The sequence below is a fragment of the Aythya marila genome, assembly GCF_965140915.1.
Source record: "Aythya marila genome assembly, chromosome: 2".
In the NCBI taxonomy this organism is placed as follows: domain Eukaryota; kingdom Metazoa; phylum Chordata; class Aves; order Anseriformes; family Anatidae; genus Aythya; species Aythya marila.
In genome coordinates, this window is record NC_139043.1 from 19038363 (window position 1) to 19058884 (window position 20522).

Consider the following 20522-nt stretch of genomic DNA (forward strand, 5'->3'; position numbering starts at 1 on the left):
TAAGAATCTGCTGGAAGAAATCCTTTTGTTATTGTTTTACCGCCTAAGTAGCTAAAAATACTGATCGCCGTTTATAACACTAGGCCCCAAATCCTAGTGTTGTCCACAGGCAGCAGTGCTTTACCTAAAAATACAATGCCACGAAGCAGAGACAGAGAAGTGGGATGCTGTTTGACAAAATACCTACAAATTTCAAGACCAAAAGCAGCACAAAGTCTACCTTAAGTACATGCCATAGTATTGCAGAAAACCAATAGTTTACTGTACTGCACAGCACTGTAAGTTTTTAAAAGATAGTCCCTGTATTGAATAAACTTTTATTTCTTATTTTCTTAAGCTGAGAATCAAGTTTATCCACAAGAAAAACACTTCCTTTATTTCACCAAGATTTACTAAGTAGGATGTGATCCTGAAGGAAGTGTAGAAATAGAAGCAGAGTTTAAAATGCTGCTAGGGCATTTGGTTAAAGCTCTCACCTGAGTTACTAGCTAACAGGAAAATCCTTGGTAGGGCCTAAATGGTGCTGAGAGGCTCTTGAGAATCAGCTGAGATAACCTGTCACAAAGATCCTGGAGTTTATCCACATTTTTATACTTGTCGTGAGGTATGGTTGGTTATTGCAAATGTATGCATTTAATTCCTCCCAGTCTTCAAGCAACAATAGCATATGCATCCTATATACATGTAGTATATGTATATGTATATGTATATGTATATGTATATGTATATGTATATGTATATGTATATCCTCCTGAATATATACATCTGAAAGAAGTCTGGCAAACATGAATAGATACGAAGTGTTCTTACTACATTGTAGCTGTCAGTACTGAAAGGCTGCTCAAAGATAATAAGAAATCATTGAATTCTCTTGAGATGAAAGCAAAGATTGGGGAGAGTCTGCAAATAAAATACTCGTGACTACATAACTAATTTTTTTTAAATAGTTTTAAAGCTTAGTGTAGCTTTGAAAAGCCTATTGTCATCCACCATTCAAACACTTTAAAATATGCCCATGGTCAAATAAATGTATTAACTCCACAAAGCAGTTCATTCAGGGAATTAATTTGTCCTTTATGAGAATCTGTTTTCATTTGAAATGGCATGGGAGGGGATTCCTGTGGCCGTGGCCTCAATGATTTTATAAGAAATTTATATGTGTTTGTATTGCTGTTAATGTTAAAGGGGTTATTTTCCATTTATGATCTCCTTTTTCATGCTGAATGATCAAAAACACTTCTTTGGTTTATAGAGAGAAAGAGAGAGAAAGTGTGGTCTGCTTTATATAAGTTGTCCTCACTTTCCAAAGACAGCCTGTTCTTGTAAGTCCTCCTACTCACTTGCCAGATTTGGAATCCTTTAAGTATAAGAACATGTGAGAGTAATACAGAGAAATCTTTTAAAATTTTAATAGCATTTGAAGGTTTTCCTTTAAAACTTGTACTTTGCTCCTTTGTAAGAATGATTAGCACTTGTGAATCTATTTGAGTTAGTTGGTTGAACTATTTAAACCATCACTCTATTGTGAGCTTTATGAATGTGATCATAATCAAATAAGAATATAATTTATCATCTGTACGTAGTACCACATCCTGTCATTCACCAAAAGTGTGAGGCGAGTTGAACGGTTTGGATTTCTCTTTTGCTATGAGTTATATTGTATGTGCATGTACTTCAGAAAAATAATCAGCTGGAAAATGTATGTATATTTGAAGACATTCTTTAACTTTTGCAGAATGTTTTTATATCAGAATAAACATAGAGAACCATTATAAGAACAAAGGATCTTTTAATGTTTTATTATCCCTAAAGTTAGATTGAATGCCTTTGAGTAAAGGATTATTGATATCTCTGATCTTCCTAAAAAATTAAATAATAGGAGAATGAATAAATAAATAAATAAATAGAACTCATGATGCTTAGAAGTTAATATCTAAATCAATGTGTTAATCAGCCTCACTTATTGAAGTTGGATTTCCTTCAACAGTTATTTGACATATCCTATTAATCAGAGTTAGATCTGGAAATCTGCAGCATGTGTTGAGAACAAGCCATATGTTGAGATTAACTGAACATCTAGATTAGTTGAAACTTGTGTAATATTTGAAAGTGATATTTGATTGTCTTAAACCAAAAAATGGTATGCCATTAATAATTATCTATTTGTTACTGAGTTACATCTCAAATGTAATAAGCATAGAGGAATATACTTTACCGAAGAATTTACTTTCTATCCATATGTAGTGCATTCAGTATAATTTAAGTACTGCTTTGAAATTTACCCAGATCTCTACTTGTCCTAAAAATTTAATCATACAGTAAAATCTTCACAGGAACAACATGAAATTTTAATCTCAATAGCAATAACATAAAATTTCAACAGAAATTCAGCCTCTGTACTGTCTACAAAACATTTTTCATTTTAAGGACAATTTTCTTGTCAAGCAGGAGGAGATTTTTGTGTAAAACCCACCAGAAAAGATCCTTAGATACTATGAGAACAGTCTTGCTATATAATTCCCTCTCAGAAACGACACAGACTTTGACGTGGCTTTAAGTGTTTTCAAGGTATAATCTACTGTTAATGAATAGAACAGTAAATGATATTGGTACGTTTCTGCTGTATGGGGTTTTTTAATTTTTTGAATGTGGGTTTGAAGGAGCACACAACAGTACAGTCAATAAAGTTAAATTACTATTCAATTACTATTAAATACACATATGGTGTTAGCTGATACTTTGCTCAGTCTTTGTATTGTAGCGGATTTGGTTGTGTAATTTTGTTTTGTAGGTAGCTCAGGGGACACCTGCATTTGCCTTAGAAATTTTTATGTATCTAAATGGGGATTGTATTTACAGAGGAAAATCCATTTTGTTATGAATGAAGATACTGAAAATAATAAAATATCTGCTTATCCTCAGTTTCAGTGGCAGCAGATGACTGCATACTGCACTGTTGACAACATAGAAGGTAGATACAAGAAGAAATAGTATTTAGTAGGAAAACAGACTAGAGATGGAAAAGTAGATCATACTAGCTAGTCCCATCAATGAGGAGGTTTATCTTACTGAATATTTTTTCATTATTTTATCCATTTAGAGCAAATAATTCGTATTCAAGTAATGTAATGGTGAGAAGGATATAATAGTAGAGTATAAAGACTGCCAAAGAGAATTGCCACAGTTCTCCTGAAATCTGTTTCATACCTTCATTACTTTTATTTTTAATTCCATTTCTTGGGTTCATTCTGTTCCCTATCTTCCCTAAATTCATCCCTTAAACCATAGCATTTATTACAGACCAAATGGTTTTCTTCCTCAGTATTTATATTCTTCAAGGTTTACTCAATGTTATTGCAAAGTCTTACAATAGCATTATAATTATTAGAGTTGAAATCTGTTCTATTGATAGTGTTGAAGTTCATTCAAGTTTACTTTTTTTTTTTTTTTTTGAACTTAACTAAACTAAAAGGAATTAATTTTCCATAAGATCTTAACAGAAATTTATAAAACCATTTTGATGCCACTTGTACTGCAAACTGTGGAAGCTATAAGTACACCCAAAAAGAGGGCGGTAACCTTTGGCTAGTACATACATACATACAACTTCTAGATTTTTTTTAATTTTATTTTTTACAATGGCTGAAGTAATTGTAATTTTATAACTTATGCAAGAAGAAAGAAGATTCTTGAAATTCCCCAAAATAGAAGATTCCCAGGTCACTGTGTCTGATATTTAGAATGCTCCTCTACATTTACACTAAGTAGAAAGTGAAAATCTGTCAAGCCCCCTGAGCAGGTCTATACACCCACTGCATCTTCATTCTCCGGCTGGGCCTTTGTGGCTGTTCAGTCAACAGTGTTCATGTTTAGAACCTTTCAGGCAATTAGGAGTCTTGCCCAGGGTGAAATACTTTCTGGTAATATGAATAGATTTTTGCTGTAAGTAGTATATGTTATATTTCAAACTTTCACCTTTTAAGATGAAAATGAGGTTGGAAGGAGACATTTTACCAAAATTGCCAAGTGCTCCTTTCTAGATGTATTTTTTCCTAATGAAGAAGTTGCATTTCTGGTGTATGTAAGCTGAGTGACAGTGGATGGAAAGCATATTGAGCATGAAAAACTTTAGTTGTTAAATTCTGGCTATGCTTAATTTGCTAGAGATTAATTACGTATTTGATTACATACAGAAATACGTGAAATGTCTTCCCTGAAATATGATTATTATCATCATCATATTAATATGTTATATACTAACTCATGCTACAGAAGAGCAGATTTTCCCTACCAAAGTAAAATTTTGGAATTCTTGTTCAATAGGATTCATATTCTGATTTTCAGGAGGCAATGTTTAGGTCAAGTTCAGTTCTTTTACACTGCCTGAGGTAGTGAGGTGTTATAACCATGCTGAAACCATAGCTAATTAATTACTTCCTCTGCTAAATATATGGTTGGTTTTCATCTCTATTAACAGGTGTATCAGGTAGGCTTGATATATGTAATGAAGTCTGGTATTTTTGCCAGTTGTTCTATTCAGTTCCAAATAACATGCCGTCATAATTCCTATTACATAAAAACTTACATAAGTAAATAAATATATAGTTATGTGCTACAAATACTTCATTAATGACACAGAGAAAGGATTTCCTGTAGAACAGATGGCCCTTGTAGTGTTAACCAAACTGTTCATCTAAACCAGCATTGTCTGGACCCTAATGCCCTGAGGCAAGGGTCCGACCCAGTTGTGGAGAGGCACCATGCAATCATGACAGATGGCCATGTGTTGAGGCAGCCTAAAGACCATCCATATGTACCAAGGGTGGTTGTCGAGAGCTCAGGCTCACAGTGGAGATTAGTCAGTAGGCTTATGGGTCTCCTACTATGAGCAACATTAGTGTAAAACAACTGAAGGCACATGAGAACTTAAATCTAATAGAAGGAAGAAAGCAATATTTTCTCAGCCCTTCACCCATGTTTCATTGGGTAGATGAAAAGGGAGCAGAAATTTGTGTCATTAGCTTCAGCCACTCTGCAATGAGTGGAATGACTAACAATGAATACCTAAAATGATATGTTCCCAATTTTGAAAAGCAAAAATGAAAATTCACTAATATTCCAAGTGGTTGGAACATGCCTATCGTGTTTAGTGTTTCTTAGCTATTTTATAGATAAATCTGAATACAATTTTAACTAAGTCTTAGGTTTTAAAGCTGAAGGATAAGAAATATAGTTTAAATAGCAAGGACTTTTCTGATCAAGATATTTATTAAGACTCCTTCTGTGTTAGGAATATGGTTTGATCAGCTGGATATGCTCGTGATATGAAACTGGAGTCTCACCTTCAAAAGATGTTTTTTTATCCAGTTTGTGGTTGCTTTCCACATTTGCAGAAAGTTTTGCTCTTCTTTTCAGACAGGCAGAGCATAGTTTTGACAGATACATATGTTGACAGATTTCAGAGAGAGAAATTAAAAAAAAAAAAAAGTAGAATATCAAAACATAGTAGGGATTGAATTGATCTAATGAGAAATAGGTTTGCTATGAGGAAAATAAGAGAGCTGGAAAAATATGATGGAAAGGAATTCACACATTTAAAATTGAACAGGTTGAAGCCTAAAAAGTAGCTGCTGTTAGCATTACTTTTAAAGTTTAACGTAAAATATTAAAGGAAGCACAGGTGCACCTCTCACTCATTTCTTTTTTGACTGCCATCCTGAACAGGAGTTCAGTGCCACTGCTTCCTCAGGGGACCATTCCTAGAGTTAGGAATCTTCAGATTAGGGAAAGTCATTAAATGTGGTCCCTTCTACCTTGACATGCCCCAGCAGTAAAGTGAGAGTATCAGTAAGGGTTACAGGAGCCTATTTGCCTTACACTTCAAGCAGCTCTGATCTTTAAAAAGAATCAGAAGGAAAAAATAAAAAATAATAAAAAAAAAAAGAGCTTGTGATTTAGAGCTGCTTTGTACAATGATTGCCTGGTTTGCTATTTTCTGTATAGTTACAATGGGCCTGTTTCTATTTTTACAAACTCTCCATTTACCCAGCTATATTGCCACTGAAATCCGGGATGTCACACCAGTGTAAAAACCATGTGAGAAAGGAGAATTTGATCATGTGATTGTTTTTGCAGTCATTTAGTAATAATTAATATTTACAATTAATTTAATTTGTTTTTTTTCATAGTATATAGATAAAAATGGCTTTCCTTTATTTAAAAAGGCCTGATAACTCCGCAGTGCTATCTGTTCTTGAATTCTGGTGTTTACACCTCTGAACTGGCCACATAGCTACCAGCACGTGTATTTAAAAGAAAGTGGAATGTATCTGCAGCTGAAAAAACAAAATGATGACTTGATCTGGGTAGGATTAATACAAAGCAATACTGAAAGCTTGAAATTTCTGTTCAAGCAGACAGGAGTATAATGTATTTGATTTACCAGATCCATGTCCAGTGTGCCTGTATGGAGAACCCTGGAAATATAACAGGGATGAAATGTCTCTCTTGGAGGATGGAAAATGTATTTGTGTGAGGTTTGAAGAAGCAGTAGGGGGGTTGGAATTAGATGATCTGTAAGGTTCCCTTCCAACCCAAACCATTCTATGAATCACTTAGGTTGGAAAAGACCTTCAAGCTCATTGAGTCCAACCATAGCCTCACCTACTGAGTCCCATAACCAAACCATTTCCCTTAGTGCCATTCCCCCAAGTCTCTTAAATACCTTCAGGGGTGGGGACTCCACCACTTCCCTGTGCAATGCTTTACCTCCCTTTCTATGAAGAAATTCTTCCCAATATCCAATCTAAACCTCCCCTGGTGCAACTTGAGACTGTTTCTTTGTGTCCTGTTGCTTCTTACCTGAAAAAAAGAGACCAACATCTTCCTTTCTTCAATCTCCTTTCAGGTAGTTGCAGAGAGTGATGAGGTCTCCCCTCAACCTCCTTTACAAATACCTTACAAAACAAAATAATTAACTTACTGACAAGATGATCTTTTAATTATTACAAGCTAATATGATTGTTTATATATTATTTATTTTTACATCTATGTATATACACACTGACCCTTTTTAAAGTCTATGGATGTCACAGAACTACTGCTTCTTTTACCTTTTAGTGTTAAAGTATGAGTAGACATTTATGTAGCAGCTTTATCCCAGGACCTCACAGAATTTCTCACAACATTTATCTAAGGGAAATAGAAATCAGCATCCCAGAAAGGAGAGTAAAGATCCAAGGTCACACAGACTGTGCCTAAGCTGAGTGATGGGGGTGCTCTATTGGCACCTGCATAAATATTTCCATCCAATCACCCAGACTGGAAATTGACCATAGCTTCCTTCTAAGTCCATGCACCTGGTTTTTCCTTGCTCTTACCCTTGATGTGGCACTGAATTGAGTCGGAACATCCACACAACACCAAAGATTAGGAATTATTCCTGGGCCCAGAATAGACACAATCATGAAAATCAGGGTTAGGTCTAAGAATCAAGAGTTCAATTCTTCATTCTAATTTCTTGACTGTGTATTTTCCACAGGCTGCTGGTTTTGCAATGGAAAATTTGTAGTGATAGGTCTTGAATACTCCTCCATTTAAGGCAACAGTAATTTTACCACTGATAGCAGTTAAGATGAGGTTCAGACACATAAATGAAGGACAAGATTGCATTTATATACCCACAGTGCTGTTACAGTTGCCAAAGTTGCCACAACCCTTAGAAACAAATGGAAAAATGAGCTGACTGCTGGCTTAGGTTATAAGACCTTTCATTTTTTTAGCAGAGTGCTGGAAATAACAAACAGCCCAAAATAGGAAAACTTGTCCCAAGAACAGCACTACATATGAACAAAACTTTGTATTTGTTTTTTGCAAAGTTAACTAAGAAAATAAACAGTGTTTTACTTACATTTAGATAACATGTGTAGCACCTGAGCAGCAAGCTGCTGAAAAGACCCTGACTGCAGAAAATGAGAAACTGAAGAAAGGTCAAGAAAGGCAAACCACAGCAAGGTAGTAGCCAAAATTTTTAAGATATGCTTTGAAGACATTTAAGAAGCCCCTACATTTAACTACTTCTTTTTATACTTTCTTCTGTCTTAGAAAGGAAGCTGAGCAATGTAATAAGATATGGAAGAAGAAATTCCAGACTCTACAAAACAGGTTTAGTATTATAACTTCATTGATGACATTTATAAAATATTTATGGCCTATAGATTTTGCAAATTATATTCATGAAAATTAAAGTAGTTGAATACATTGTTCAGTTGCCTCATCATTAGCATCTGAGGATATAATAGGTAAATTTAAAATTTGAAAATAAATAAAAAGTGGAATAATTTTGTTCACCTGCTCGTAACAACCATAAACACTTCAGACAGGTAATTTTGTATGATTTTATACTCAATGTTTTTTAGAAACTGAAATAGTGTTCATGCTGTTAGACCACATATTTCTTTAAGGCCCTTCTCTGGCAGGTTTGAATGAGATTTTAAGCTGTTAATACTAAGGTTCATGACCCAGTTTGTTTCTCTATGTCTTCTTTCCTAATGCTCCATTTTTCCAGCAAGCTTTTTCATCTCCCTTGTTTCATACTTTAGCATTTTCCGTCACTACCTTTTCTCTGTCCCAGAATCACAGTGCTTTCATCTGTTTTTTCATGCAGTTGCAGTTCTCTTTAAAACATACACTTTTACTTGGATAGTCTTCTCCTCTGCTCTGTCCAGCCTCTCTAGAATCTTCATCTTCCTTCTTTGCACTCTGAAGAATTTGGGCTGAAGCACGCTGATTTGTTGAAACCCACAAATTTTCTCATCGTCAAATGTAATGAACTTCCAGCCAGTGAACAATAAGGGTCCCATGGAGGTCTGCTCAGTCACAAAGACCTGCTGAGAACTGTGCTTCTGGGTCCCACAGCTCCAGCATAACTGCTCACAACATAGCCTTCTGATTTGCTATGAAGCTGTGACTGAGGTTGAAAACTTTGGAAAAGTTATGAATTAAATCCCTTAGCCTAAAGCTGGTTCTAATATAAATCCTGTTAATTGGAAAAGCCTTATGGTGCTCCTAGGGTAGGTAACACTTGAACAGCCAGATGTGCTACAACTACATGTACATCTATACTGACAAAGAATTTTTAATGGTGCAGATGCCCACTTGGCCCTCCTTGGATCTTAGTTCCCACTCGGCATCAGTCTATGTCTATTGATTCACTCTTGCTTGAATTAAAGCAACCAGTTCCTCAAAATAAAACCCTAAAGCAGTTCTGGTGCTAGTTTGTTTCCTATAGGCAGTACAGATTAGATGGTGCTAGGTTTGGCTCACTCGGCACTGTGCAGTCCTCTGCTTCTATCTCTAGAATACTTGAGTTTTCAAATACACCATCAGTTTTTAAATAACATCAGGCTGCATCTCAGAATATGTAACATATGTGTGTGACACCATTTTCATAGGCCATGACATAGCTCGGTGCTATTTTAGGTAGAAAACTACAGATTATCAAAAATCCACAGTAATGTCCCATGGGACCAATATGGACCCATATGAATGTAACAAGTCCTCTCTGGAGAGCACTAGTACTGATCAGTGTGGTCAACAAGTTGTGTGGCATCTTTCTGGGCTATGATTTTCTCCGGCCAGAAAAATATTTGAGTAGCATGTATCCAATGAATTGGCACCCACTCAGGATCTTTAGTCTCTGAAGAAACAAACAGGATTTACTAGGACTGAACTCCACAGCACTTGGGGTGGAAAACCTCAGTAATCTCAGTTCCAGCAATGGGTTGTCAGAGCTTTCAGAGTCCCTACTGAGAACGCAGGAACTGGAGTCTGAAAGCTCTGGGATAAGATGTGGAAACTGCAGGGTTTGTAGCCAAAAGTAGTTTGTGTGTGTTGCCTAGTGTGGCAGAATATGAGAGCCCTAGCAGATGCTGGATGGCCTTAAGATGTTCTTGGTCATATCTTTGCTACTATTCTAGGGATGAATCAGGCAAACTTTAATTTCAATTTTAGAGAGTCCAGAAGGAATCTATCTGACCTTATAAACATTGTATTTATTCTTTCTGAGTTTTTTTTTTTTTTTTTCATCCAGAATTTCAAGTTTGTATCAAATTGAGCTGGACTGATACCATATTTTAGAATATAAAATTTTGCCTCCAACTGCACTTTCTACTGTATGGACAGTTCTTTTGTAGTGGTTTTGGTTTGTTTGTTTATCTCCACAACACTGTACAAAGGTGTGAAAATACAGTAATACCTGTCCTACAAATAGTGAATAGTGAATAATGAAGGTACATGCATTGCACATCAAACTATTGTACTTTTTGCTCATGAAGTTTGATACAATACCCTTAAGGTTGGTGGAGAGTTTCTTGTTAATTATTCGTTGAATTAGGCCCCAAGTTATCCTCTCATTTGAAAATTGTGAGAATACATTATGTTGATATAACGATAACATAATGAGAGTGTTATCAGTGTTCTTAATAATAATGCAAGTCTCTGTAGAAAAACAAATTTCTATTATTGTTATCTACTCAGGTCTATCTTAATGGGTATTTACTGTGTTACCTGAATAGGTAGGTGCTAGAGGATTTTTTAACAGAGACCATTAAAATTACTTGCTTAAATAAGAGGTGAATTTGTCATTTTATATATAGCTAATTGTTGTCATAGAAAGAGATTAATTCTGATAAAAAGTCAATTACTGGTGAGATATAAACAGTCTATAGGAACATCTTTATTTTTGCTTATTTTTTTCTGATGTTTTACTAAATAAATGCAAATTATCTTCTCATGAATTTAGCTTTACATAGCCATAAATTACAATTTTATTATACTTATATTTTAAATTTTTAAATAAAAAATATGTGAGCCCTCTTGTGGCCAGAATAACTTCTATGTGTTTTATGAATATCATCAATGCCAGTGCACCCTGATGCATGAAGAATTTCTAGAGAACACTGAATGTAAATATGTTTAATTGGTCTTTTTAATGTCAGTTCTCTTTCATTTTTCTTAACAATTATATCCATTTAAGTTTTCCTTTACTTCTTTCAAGTATACTACTTGTAGCTGAAATGCCCATGAAGTTCTGCTTTTTTAACCAGACACAAACACTGCACAGAACTCCAGACTTATTTATATCTTTATGCATTCTGGTATAGTTGTTGTGAAAGGTACTAGTTAATGTAAAAATGTAGTAGTTTTTGTTGTTGTTGTTTTGATGATACAGGATTTTTTACTTTAAAATCTTTATAAATGTCAAAGATTTGAGTCATATAAGACCAAATATGACTATCATGTCAAGTCATCTTCTGGTTATTACTTAACTGAAGCTGAACTTTCTGTGGTTATTTTGAGACAGAAGAGACTGTATTTTGCTAGTTGCACTTTCAAGACATATACCAGGGAAAATAATCCAAACCATCCAAACTAAATACCGTTACTTAAGAGAAATTCTTATCAACCAATACTTTTTTTTTTTTTTTTTTTTTTTTTTTTGAGGGGGTTACCTTAATTAAAAAGGTTTGTTTCAGTAGTTTAATACCTTTCTTTGTAAAGAAAGAGGAAAAAAAATTACAGCTGTTCAAATTACCTCATGAGCTGGACCTTGAGAAATTAGGTAGCAATTTTCATTGATTAGATAAAGTATCAGTACTCTGTGGTTAAAGTTTTAGTAAATTTACAGACAGGAAAAGGACAGTAGTTTAAATTCAAAGTGTGCATTCTATCCCTCCATAGATTTTTCCACTGCATAGCTTCTGTTACTTTACACATACATTTAATTTAATATACTTAATGCAATATATTAATGGTATTTTAATGTGTCCCATGGATTGCTGAACACTTATGGGTTAATTTGTTCTAATTTTACTTATCAGTAGTGTTATTTCCCCTAAAGCCTGAAAAAGATACAAAAATAAATTTTCTCTAACTGGTTATTTTGAACTTGTGCTAGAGAGTATTGTTTACTATTACTTAACCTACTTCTGTATCATGGTGTTTGTGGGTCTTGTATAACATTATTTATTTATGACAGCATGTTAAAAAATGCAAACTATTGACATGTTATTTGTATTTTTCTGTTTTAATCTGTTGGGTTTTTTTCTGCTATTTTATGTTTAAAGCAATCTTTTCAGTAGCATGAAAGCAGATTAAAAGAGTGTATTTGTCAATTCTTTCTCTGTCAAACTGTATGTTTTTTTCCTTAGAAAAGTTATATACATTCATACATCAAAAGAGATGCCATATTCATAAACATACTTAGTTTCTATCATTAAAATGCATTTTATCATTGCATCCTTAGTATAAAATATCAAGAGACTCTTTACAAAGAATCTGTGTAGAATGACCAGGTATGAAGATTTAATACTTGACACCCTATAGAAATCATATATACGGGATGTACACAAGAGTCTTAAACCATATGTCAAAGAAGAGCCAAAGGTTAGTGCATTTAGTAAAGAGAGTTAAAGTCAAACTTAACACTCATTATTAGTGAAATCAAGCATCTCATTTTCAAAATCTGAGGGAATACAAAATTTTATTTGGGTACGGCAGTGGGTAGTAATTTGTAGATTGTTCGATTTCTTTAAATAAGAGGAACTGAGCTTCAGGTTTTTTTTGATCAGTTGAAATTTATGAAATAGAAGTTGAACTTTAGGCTGTGCAAGATATGGACAGCTTTCTGATTCTAAAGTTATTTTAAATGGAAGCCTCTCCTAGGACAAGCCACTGCTTGTGAAAGTGCTCTGAAATTAAATTCAGATGATGAACAGTCATACAAGGTGGCTTGAGGCTATCCTCCATCTACATTTGTTATATAACTGCTATCCTCCATTTATATTTTAGAGTCTCTTTTATTTCCAGCTCTGGAGTCAATATTAATCAAATTTCTACATCATTATAGTTATTTTGTTACTTTAAACGTTCAATTTTAATATGTTTTTAATTTTATGTATTGTAATTCTTAAGAATGACAACATAATATAAGTTCATTTAATGTTAAAATCTTTTCAGCCTGCATGCAATTAAGGATGAGATGTTTCTTAGACAGACCCTGCAACGCCAGTTAATAGCACTTAAATGTACATCTTTTGGTGAAACAGTAAGTAGAGACACAGCAACTTGGTTATTTTATTTAATGCTTGGTTTTTATCGCTAGTTGTTCTGACCTTTCTAATAAAACAAGACATAAAAGCTAGCCGATACTATGTCAAACATATTTGATAGTGAAAATGGTAAATCTAACAGGGGCTGATTGGCAAAGCTGGATACACTCAGCTGCCTGCAGTAGAATCTTGTGTGCATAATTTATGTGTACAAATAACATGTAAATTGTACCTTTACTGGAATACACCATTAGGTTAACATAACATCCATCTGCAGCATATGAATAAACCATAATGTCAATTTTATTCAGTTTGTGAATTCAGACTAGGACTGTAGCCCCTTGTATCCACCTGATAGCAGGTAGAATGATCAGGAACTGTAAGGTTTGGTGTATTTCTTGTCCTGCAGGCACTCTCACTGGAAGTCTTAACGCAGTTAAGAGCTATCCACCTTCCTCTTATGCAAGTGATACAACACCTGAGAGTGAAATTTTCACAGAATCACAGAATCACAGAATTTCCTAGGTTGGAAGAGACCTCAAGGTCATCGAGTCCAACCTCCAACCTAACGCTAACAGCCCTCCACTAAACCATATCCCTAAGCTCTACATCTAAACGTCTTTTGAAGACTTCCAGGGATGGTGACTCAACCACTTCCCTGGGCAGCCTGTTCCAGTGCCTCACAACCCTTTCAGTGAAGAAGTTCTTCCTAACATCTAACCTAAAACTCCCCTGGCTCAACTTAAACTCATTCCCCCTCGTCCTGTCACCAGGCACGTGGGAGAACAGGCCAACCCCCACCTCGCTACAGCCTCCCTTGAGGTACCTAAAAAGAGCGATAAGGTCACCCCTGAGCCTCCTCTTCTCCAGGCTGAACAAGCCCAGCTCCCTCAGCCGCTCCTCGTAGGACTTGTTCTCCAGGCCCCTCACCAGCTTCGTCGCCCTTCTCTGCACCCGCTCAAGCACCTCGATGTCCTTCTTGTAGCGAGGGGCCCAAAACTGAACACAGTACTCGAGGTGCAGCCTCACCAGAGCTGAGTACAGGGGGACGATCACCTCCCTAGCCCTGCTGGTCACGCTGTTCCTAATACAAGCCAGGATGCCGTTGGCCTTCTTGGCCACCTGAGCACACTGCTGGCTCATATTCAGCCGACTGTCAACCATCACTCCCAGGTCCTTCTCTGCCTGGCAGCTTTCCAACCATTCCTCTCCCAGCCTGTAGCTCTGCTTGGGGTTATTGCGCCCCAGGTGCAGGACCCGGCACTTGGCCTTGTTAAACTTCATGCAGTTGACCTCAGCCCATCGGTGCAGCCTATCCAGATCCTCCTGCAGAGCTTTCCTACCCTCAAGCAGATCGACACACGCACCTAACTTGGTGTCATCTGCGAACTTACTGAGGGTGCACTCGATGCCCTCGTCCAGATCATCAATAAAGATATTAAAGAGGACCGGCCCCAGCACCGAGCCCTGGGGGACGCCACTAGTGACTGGCCTCCAACTGGACTTGGCTCCATTCACCACGACTCTTTGGGCCCGGCTATCCAGCCAGTTTCTAACCCAACGAAGCGTGTGCCAGTCCAAGCCAAGAGCAGCCAGTTTCTTGAGGAGAATGCTGTGGGAAACAGTGTCAAAAGCCTTGCTGAAGTCAAGGTAGACCACATCCACAGCCTTTCCCTCATCCACCCAGCGCGTCACTCTGTCATAGAAGGAGATCAGGTTCGTCAGGCATGACCTGCCTTTCATAAAGCCATGCTGACTGGGCCTGATCGCCTGCTTCCCCTTCAAGTGCTGCATGATGACTCTCAGGAGGATCTGCTCCATGAGCTTTCCTGGCACTGAGGTCAAACTGACAGGCCTGTAGTTTCCCGGGTCTGCCCTCCGGCCCTTCTTGTAGATGGGCGTCACGTTTGCTAGCCGCCAGTCGATTGGGACCTCCCCCGATAGCCAGGACTGTTGATAAATGATGGACAGTGGCTTGGCCAGCTCCTCTGCCAGTTCCCTCAGTACCCTTGGGTGGATCCCATCCGGCCCCATCGACTTGTGCACATCTAAGTGCCGTAGCAGGTCACCAACCAGTTCTTCATGGATAATGAGGGCCACATCCTGTTCCCCATCCCCTTCCACCAGCTCAGGGTACTGGGTATCCAGAGAACATCCGGTATTGCCGCTAAAGACTGAGGCAAAGAAGGCATTGAGCACCTCCGCCTTTTCCTCATCTCTTGTAACTAAGTTTCCCCCCGCATCCAGTAAAGGATGGAGATTCTCCTTAGTCCTCCTTTTTGTGTTGATGTATTTATAGAAACATTTTTTGTTATCTTTAACGGCAGTAGCCAGATTGAGCTCCAGATGAGCTTTGGCCTTCCTAATTTTGTCCCTGCACAGCCTCGCTACTTCTTTAAAGTCCTCCTTAGTGGCCTGCCCACTTTTCCAAAGCTTATAAACCCTCTTTTTCCTCCTAAGATCAAGCCACAATTCTCTGTTGAGCCAGGCCGGTCTTCTTCCCCGCCAGCTCGTCTTTGGGCACGTGGGTACAGACCGTTCCTGCGCCATGAAGACTTCCCTCTTGAAGATCGCCCAGCCTTCCTGGACCCCTCTGCCCTTCAGAACCGCCTCCCAAGGGACTCCACCAACCAGTGTCCTGAGCAGTTCAAAGTCAGCCCTCCGAAAGTCCAATACAGCGGTTTTACTGGTCCCCTTCCTGGCCTCGCCAAGAATAGTGAACTCCACCATTGCGTGGTCACTCTGCCCGAGACAGCTCCCGACGATCACGTCCTCCACCAGTCCTTCTCTGTTTGTGAAGAGAAGGTCTAGCGGGGCATCTCCCCTGGTAGGCTCACTAACCAGCTGTGTCAGGAAGCTATCTTCCACGCTCTCCAGAAAATCCTGCATTAAACTTCCAGGGAAGTCTGATAGGGGGAAGATATATTTCAGAATTTCATTTCAGAAAGGTCTTCAGTCTTTGGATGGACCTGGGTTGGGACAATTTCATATTGTTTCTAACTCAGGTCAGATTGTCTTCTTGCAAGCTAGAGATAGCTAGAGACACTGGCCTTGGAGGGATTTAAGAAAAGGATTTGGGTAAAACAGAAATAATGTCAGTTGGTCTTAAACAGTATCATATTTATTTCCTTCATACAGAGTCATACGAGTTTTGTCCCCTTTTGTGCTGTTCTGACTGCATAATAAGAATTTCAGGGAGAATAAAGATGAATTGAACTTGTCAAATTGAAAATGTTTTGAGTTTATCATCTCTAACATAATGAATGTTCAAATAAAATTCTAGGTTAAAATATTATTTTCCATTGATATCCTCCTGATAAATGAAATATATCAAATATATCAAGCTAAAACATACTCCTCTGATTTGGGAAGGATTATACACTGATTGCAATTCCATATTCAATACGAGTCAAAAAAATGCATCCTTTTCAAAATCTTTTATTAATATTGGTTTCTTACTTACCACTTATATGTCTTAAGCTACACTGTTTAGAAATGTGTTTAGTATATGAATGGCATGTTACTTACAGATGGTTTGCCCTGTTTGTATTGAAAATGATACAAAAGATATGAATGGATCCAAAGCTGGCTTATGTTTACCTTCAACTTTGGTATGTAAGTCTTTTTTTCTAAACATAAATGCATTTAAATATGTTCTGAAGTAAATAGTGACAGCATTTTTGACAATTTTGTGCATAAGATAAGACTCCTATATATCCAAGAGTCAACATTTATCTTTACACAATGGAAGATAGTTTCAGAGGGAGTTTCTTAATGTCATACAATGACTTGCTGCAGAGACAGATATATGCAATTTCCTGTTTTTCTACAATATGAATTGTGATTAGTTAAATGAATTTTATATTATTGTAATATTTAACGTATTCAAGTCTTCTGTTTTTTTGTCAAATGCATGCAATAACAAATATTTGTGTAAAGCAAGACATATTTAGTTTTAAACCAATTTAATTTTAAAAAATAAATAAATCTTTGTGTTTGCAATATGAACATGAACTGAATTAACATTGCCCTACTGAGTAGCAAGAACAATATAAGCCTAATTCATCTAATACTAAAATAAATGGAGAGACCACAGTGATGTAAATGAGAAATGAATGGGATTCTAAAGTAGTGAAGAGTACAGTTGTCCAACCCATAATGGTTTATCTGGTCTTGCTTCTTTTTAAGCCTAATATGTCAATCTCAGTGGGTGGATTATCAGATTACTTCAGGGGAGGGAGAATTACGCACCTAATTTGTGAGCACAGATATAATCTTTATGAGAAATATATGTCTCTCAACTGGGATTATTGTTCAAAATTCTGACATCGAACACAATGTGAACATAAAGTACAGAATATGGGAGAATAAGATATTTTTCAGACTGCTATTGGTAATTAAGAAAAAGATACCAAGGTTACAAAAATAGTCCGAGCTTTCCATTTCAACTATCAATTCACATAAAGTCAATAAAGAACAATTTTGAGTGAAAAGCATCCTGAAATGTCTCTTTTCCATTCTCTAAACAAGTCTCTGCAGCAGGAAAATATATTGTCAATTCTTCAAAAAAGTTAAAAGATTTTAAAAGAATATTACTTTTCATAAAAATAAAAATGATTAGAATTATGGATAATAATAGTCAACATAAGATAACAGTGAGTCAATATTTCTAACGGCAGTCAAATTCACTGTATCCATGATTACATGACCTTCACTAAATTACTGAACTGACCTGACTAAAACTAGTTTCTTAAGGTCATAGAAATGTGCCTTATTCATGTCCTAAGAAATTGCTGGTCAGATTTTTACATAAATAGATACATACAGAGAGAATTTCTGTAAATATGCATGCAAATATTCAATTACTCATACTCACCTTTTAGCTTAGTGCTAAAAAGGCATGTATGAAGCAATTCCAGTTCTTAAAACTCAGTGGAAATACCTTTCAGTTTTGCTCTTCTTTTTTTTTTTTTTTTTTTTTTTACAAGAACTCATTAGTAAGCTAAGCATCAGAAATGTGCACGTCTCTTTTCTGTAATCTATAGTATTCTAGTGTTTCTTTGTTTTAAGGATAGTTTTAATTGTGTTTATTTTTAAAGGATTTTAGATGAACTTGACTAAATAACTAGAAAGCCAAGTTACAGTAAAACAGAAGCTTCTACTCATCCTTAATAAGAAAACTTTTCTTCTCTAGTTCCCAGTGTATTCCCAGTCTATTAAAGAGCAGCAAGAAGACAAAGATCAATTTTCTAGACTTCCAAACGCAACAAAAGTGGACGTAGTTTGATGATGGTGAGTGTCAAATTTTTGATGCATCATAACCTACCCTGCAGTTTAAGTATTAATTTCTGTTTTTATATACTTATACATGATCGTATTTTCCAGATATCTTTTTCTTGTAAAACTTCACGAATTCGATGTATTGTCATCTCTTCCCATGAGAAAACAGATTAGGCAGATATAAACAGATAGGCAGTTTAATAGTTACTTTTGTGGCAAGCTCTTGATGTTGTCTTTCATATTTGGAAAATGCCTCTGCCAGAGGAGTCACTTCTTGTGAAGGATGATTTTGTGTGCCTGACTGAGGTTTTCAGGCTGGTTTTTCTTTCCCTCCTTTTCTCCTTTTTTTTTTTTTTTTTTTGTCCTTTTCCCTTTTTCTCTCAAAAATATGACAGATCATCTGTGCGAAAGGACTTCTGAACTGCCTTCTTCCTTTCCTCCTTTCCTCAGCCTTGGATACATACAGAAGACTTCTGGTCTGTGAGACTGGTCCGGAGAGTTTCTTGGTTGGCTGTCGGCTTCTTTCTGCCACCACTACTACAATAATTTTCACATTTTTTCACAGATGATGAACAGAGGAAGACTAGAGCCTGTGATGGTCCAAGTGTAGCCTCTGAATCATCCCATATGGAGGAGCCAGATATTATTTTAGAAGTCTGCAATATTCTGGTTAACAAAGTCTCAGTGGAAGAGAGAAGCCATGGGGCATAGCAAAACATAATGTAATTGCATCTCAGCATGATCAAGAACCCATGGGCAATCTTCTCAATTCTCCTTTAACAAACCAGAGGCATGTTTCAGTTTGCAGAATAGTAATATGGACTTATTTTAATTCTTCAGACCTATTGCTCGTACCGAATATTGGCTGAATGAAGAAAAAAATGTGTTGTTTTTTTTTTTTTAAAGATACTGAAAGGTGATAAGCTGAATTGTGACTGTTTAGATAGAAAGAAACTGCTTTTTCAGCCACGAGGTTATCGATTTTTTGCTAGTGGTTTGAAAGAGTTGTTGCTATCTTCAGAGGGACAACATGGAGCACAAAGGAAAAGACTGAGACTGAGAATGTTCTTATTTCTGAAATACTTCAGCAATTAACTTTTCCTTAACAAGACTGGCTTGTCTGCTCATTCTGTTATGATGTTCAGTAGTTATGATATTTGAAGCTATTTATACCACACATGGATATTTGTAAATGCCTGCTCTAAGCTATGTGAGACTTCCTACATACCAAGGTCAAAAGCCGAGCCCAGGTTATTTTTGGAACTTGTTGGAGCACACAAGGTGACTGACTGGGGTAGAGGACAGACTGATCCCACTGTGCATAGGACCTATCTCCATCATGACAGCAGCCTAGAGCATAGGACGCTAGTGTGCCTTGCTCTGACTTCTTAGCTTCAAGAAGCATACTGTATTTCACTGATTAGCAGTGGGAAATGTTCCTGTAGTCTGAATTCTTTCACTGGAAAATGCTTCTCATGTCTGAGAAACTGAGTTTCTTCCTGGCATCCCAGGGACTGGTTTCCTTTGATGTTGTAATGTGTTCTGGTTTCAGCACTTTTAAAACATAATAATAACAATAAAAATAATAATAATATACATTAGTAAGCTAAGCAAGAATATTCATAGCAGCATCAATTATACTGAAAGGAAAATATTCCCTAAACTGATACTTGAAAATGATAGAAACATAGTTGAAATGATTTCTTGAATTCAGCTATGAGAAGGAATATATTGAAAACTGACCCAACAAAAAGATTTTTCTGACACAGAGATAGTGATGTTTTGTCTTCGGCATGCAGGTTGATATCTTTCTCAGGGATAGTTGATGAGATTGTAAAATGTAACATTTGCATGCATTATTGAAACTGTACAAAAATAATTGCTCTAATTACCAATGCTCTATAAAGTCATTCTAGTTATGAAGTCGTACAGGTGGTTGATGTCTGCATTGCAAGTTCTCCTTAATGAGGGTATGGGATACTCTAAAGGAATCCTTGACATTTTGCATGACTCTTCTGCCCTGTAAGGTATCTTCTTGACAACTGATAAACTCTGTGCTGAATAGTCTGGTAACCAGCCTCTTCCATGCTTCCATATCCACATGAATTATTAGGTGTCTAGTCTGTTTGCTGT

General features: G+C 36.6%; 1 protein-coding gene across 1 annotated transcript in view; it reads left to right on the forward strand.

Annotated features, from left to right (window-relative positions):
- Positions 1-18396, forward strand: part of LOC309875223 (uncharacterized protein C10orf67, mitochondrial) — a gene marked incomplete at both ends in the record, with an annotated part of 51132 nt that extends 32736 nt beyond the window's left edge. The window contains 4 exons of the mRNA XM_082754371.1: positions 7916-8013; positions 8104-8163; positions 13018-13105; positions 18304-18396. Of these exons, the coding sequence (XP_082610497.1) occupies positions 7916-8013; positions 8104-8163; positions 13018-13105; positions 18304-18396 (339 nt within the window). The remainder of the gene's footprint in view (positions 1-7915; positions 8014-8103; positions 8164-13017; positions 13106-18303) is intronic.
- Positions 18397-20522: the final 2126 nt, after the last annotated feature.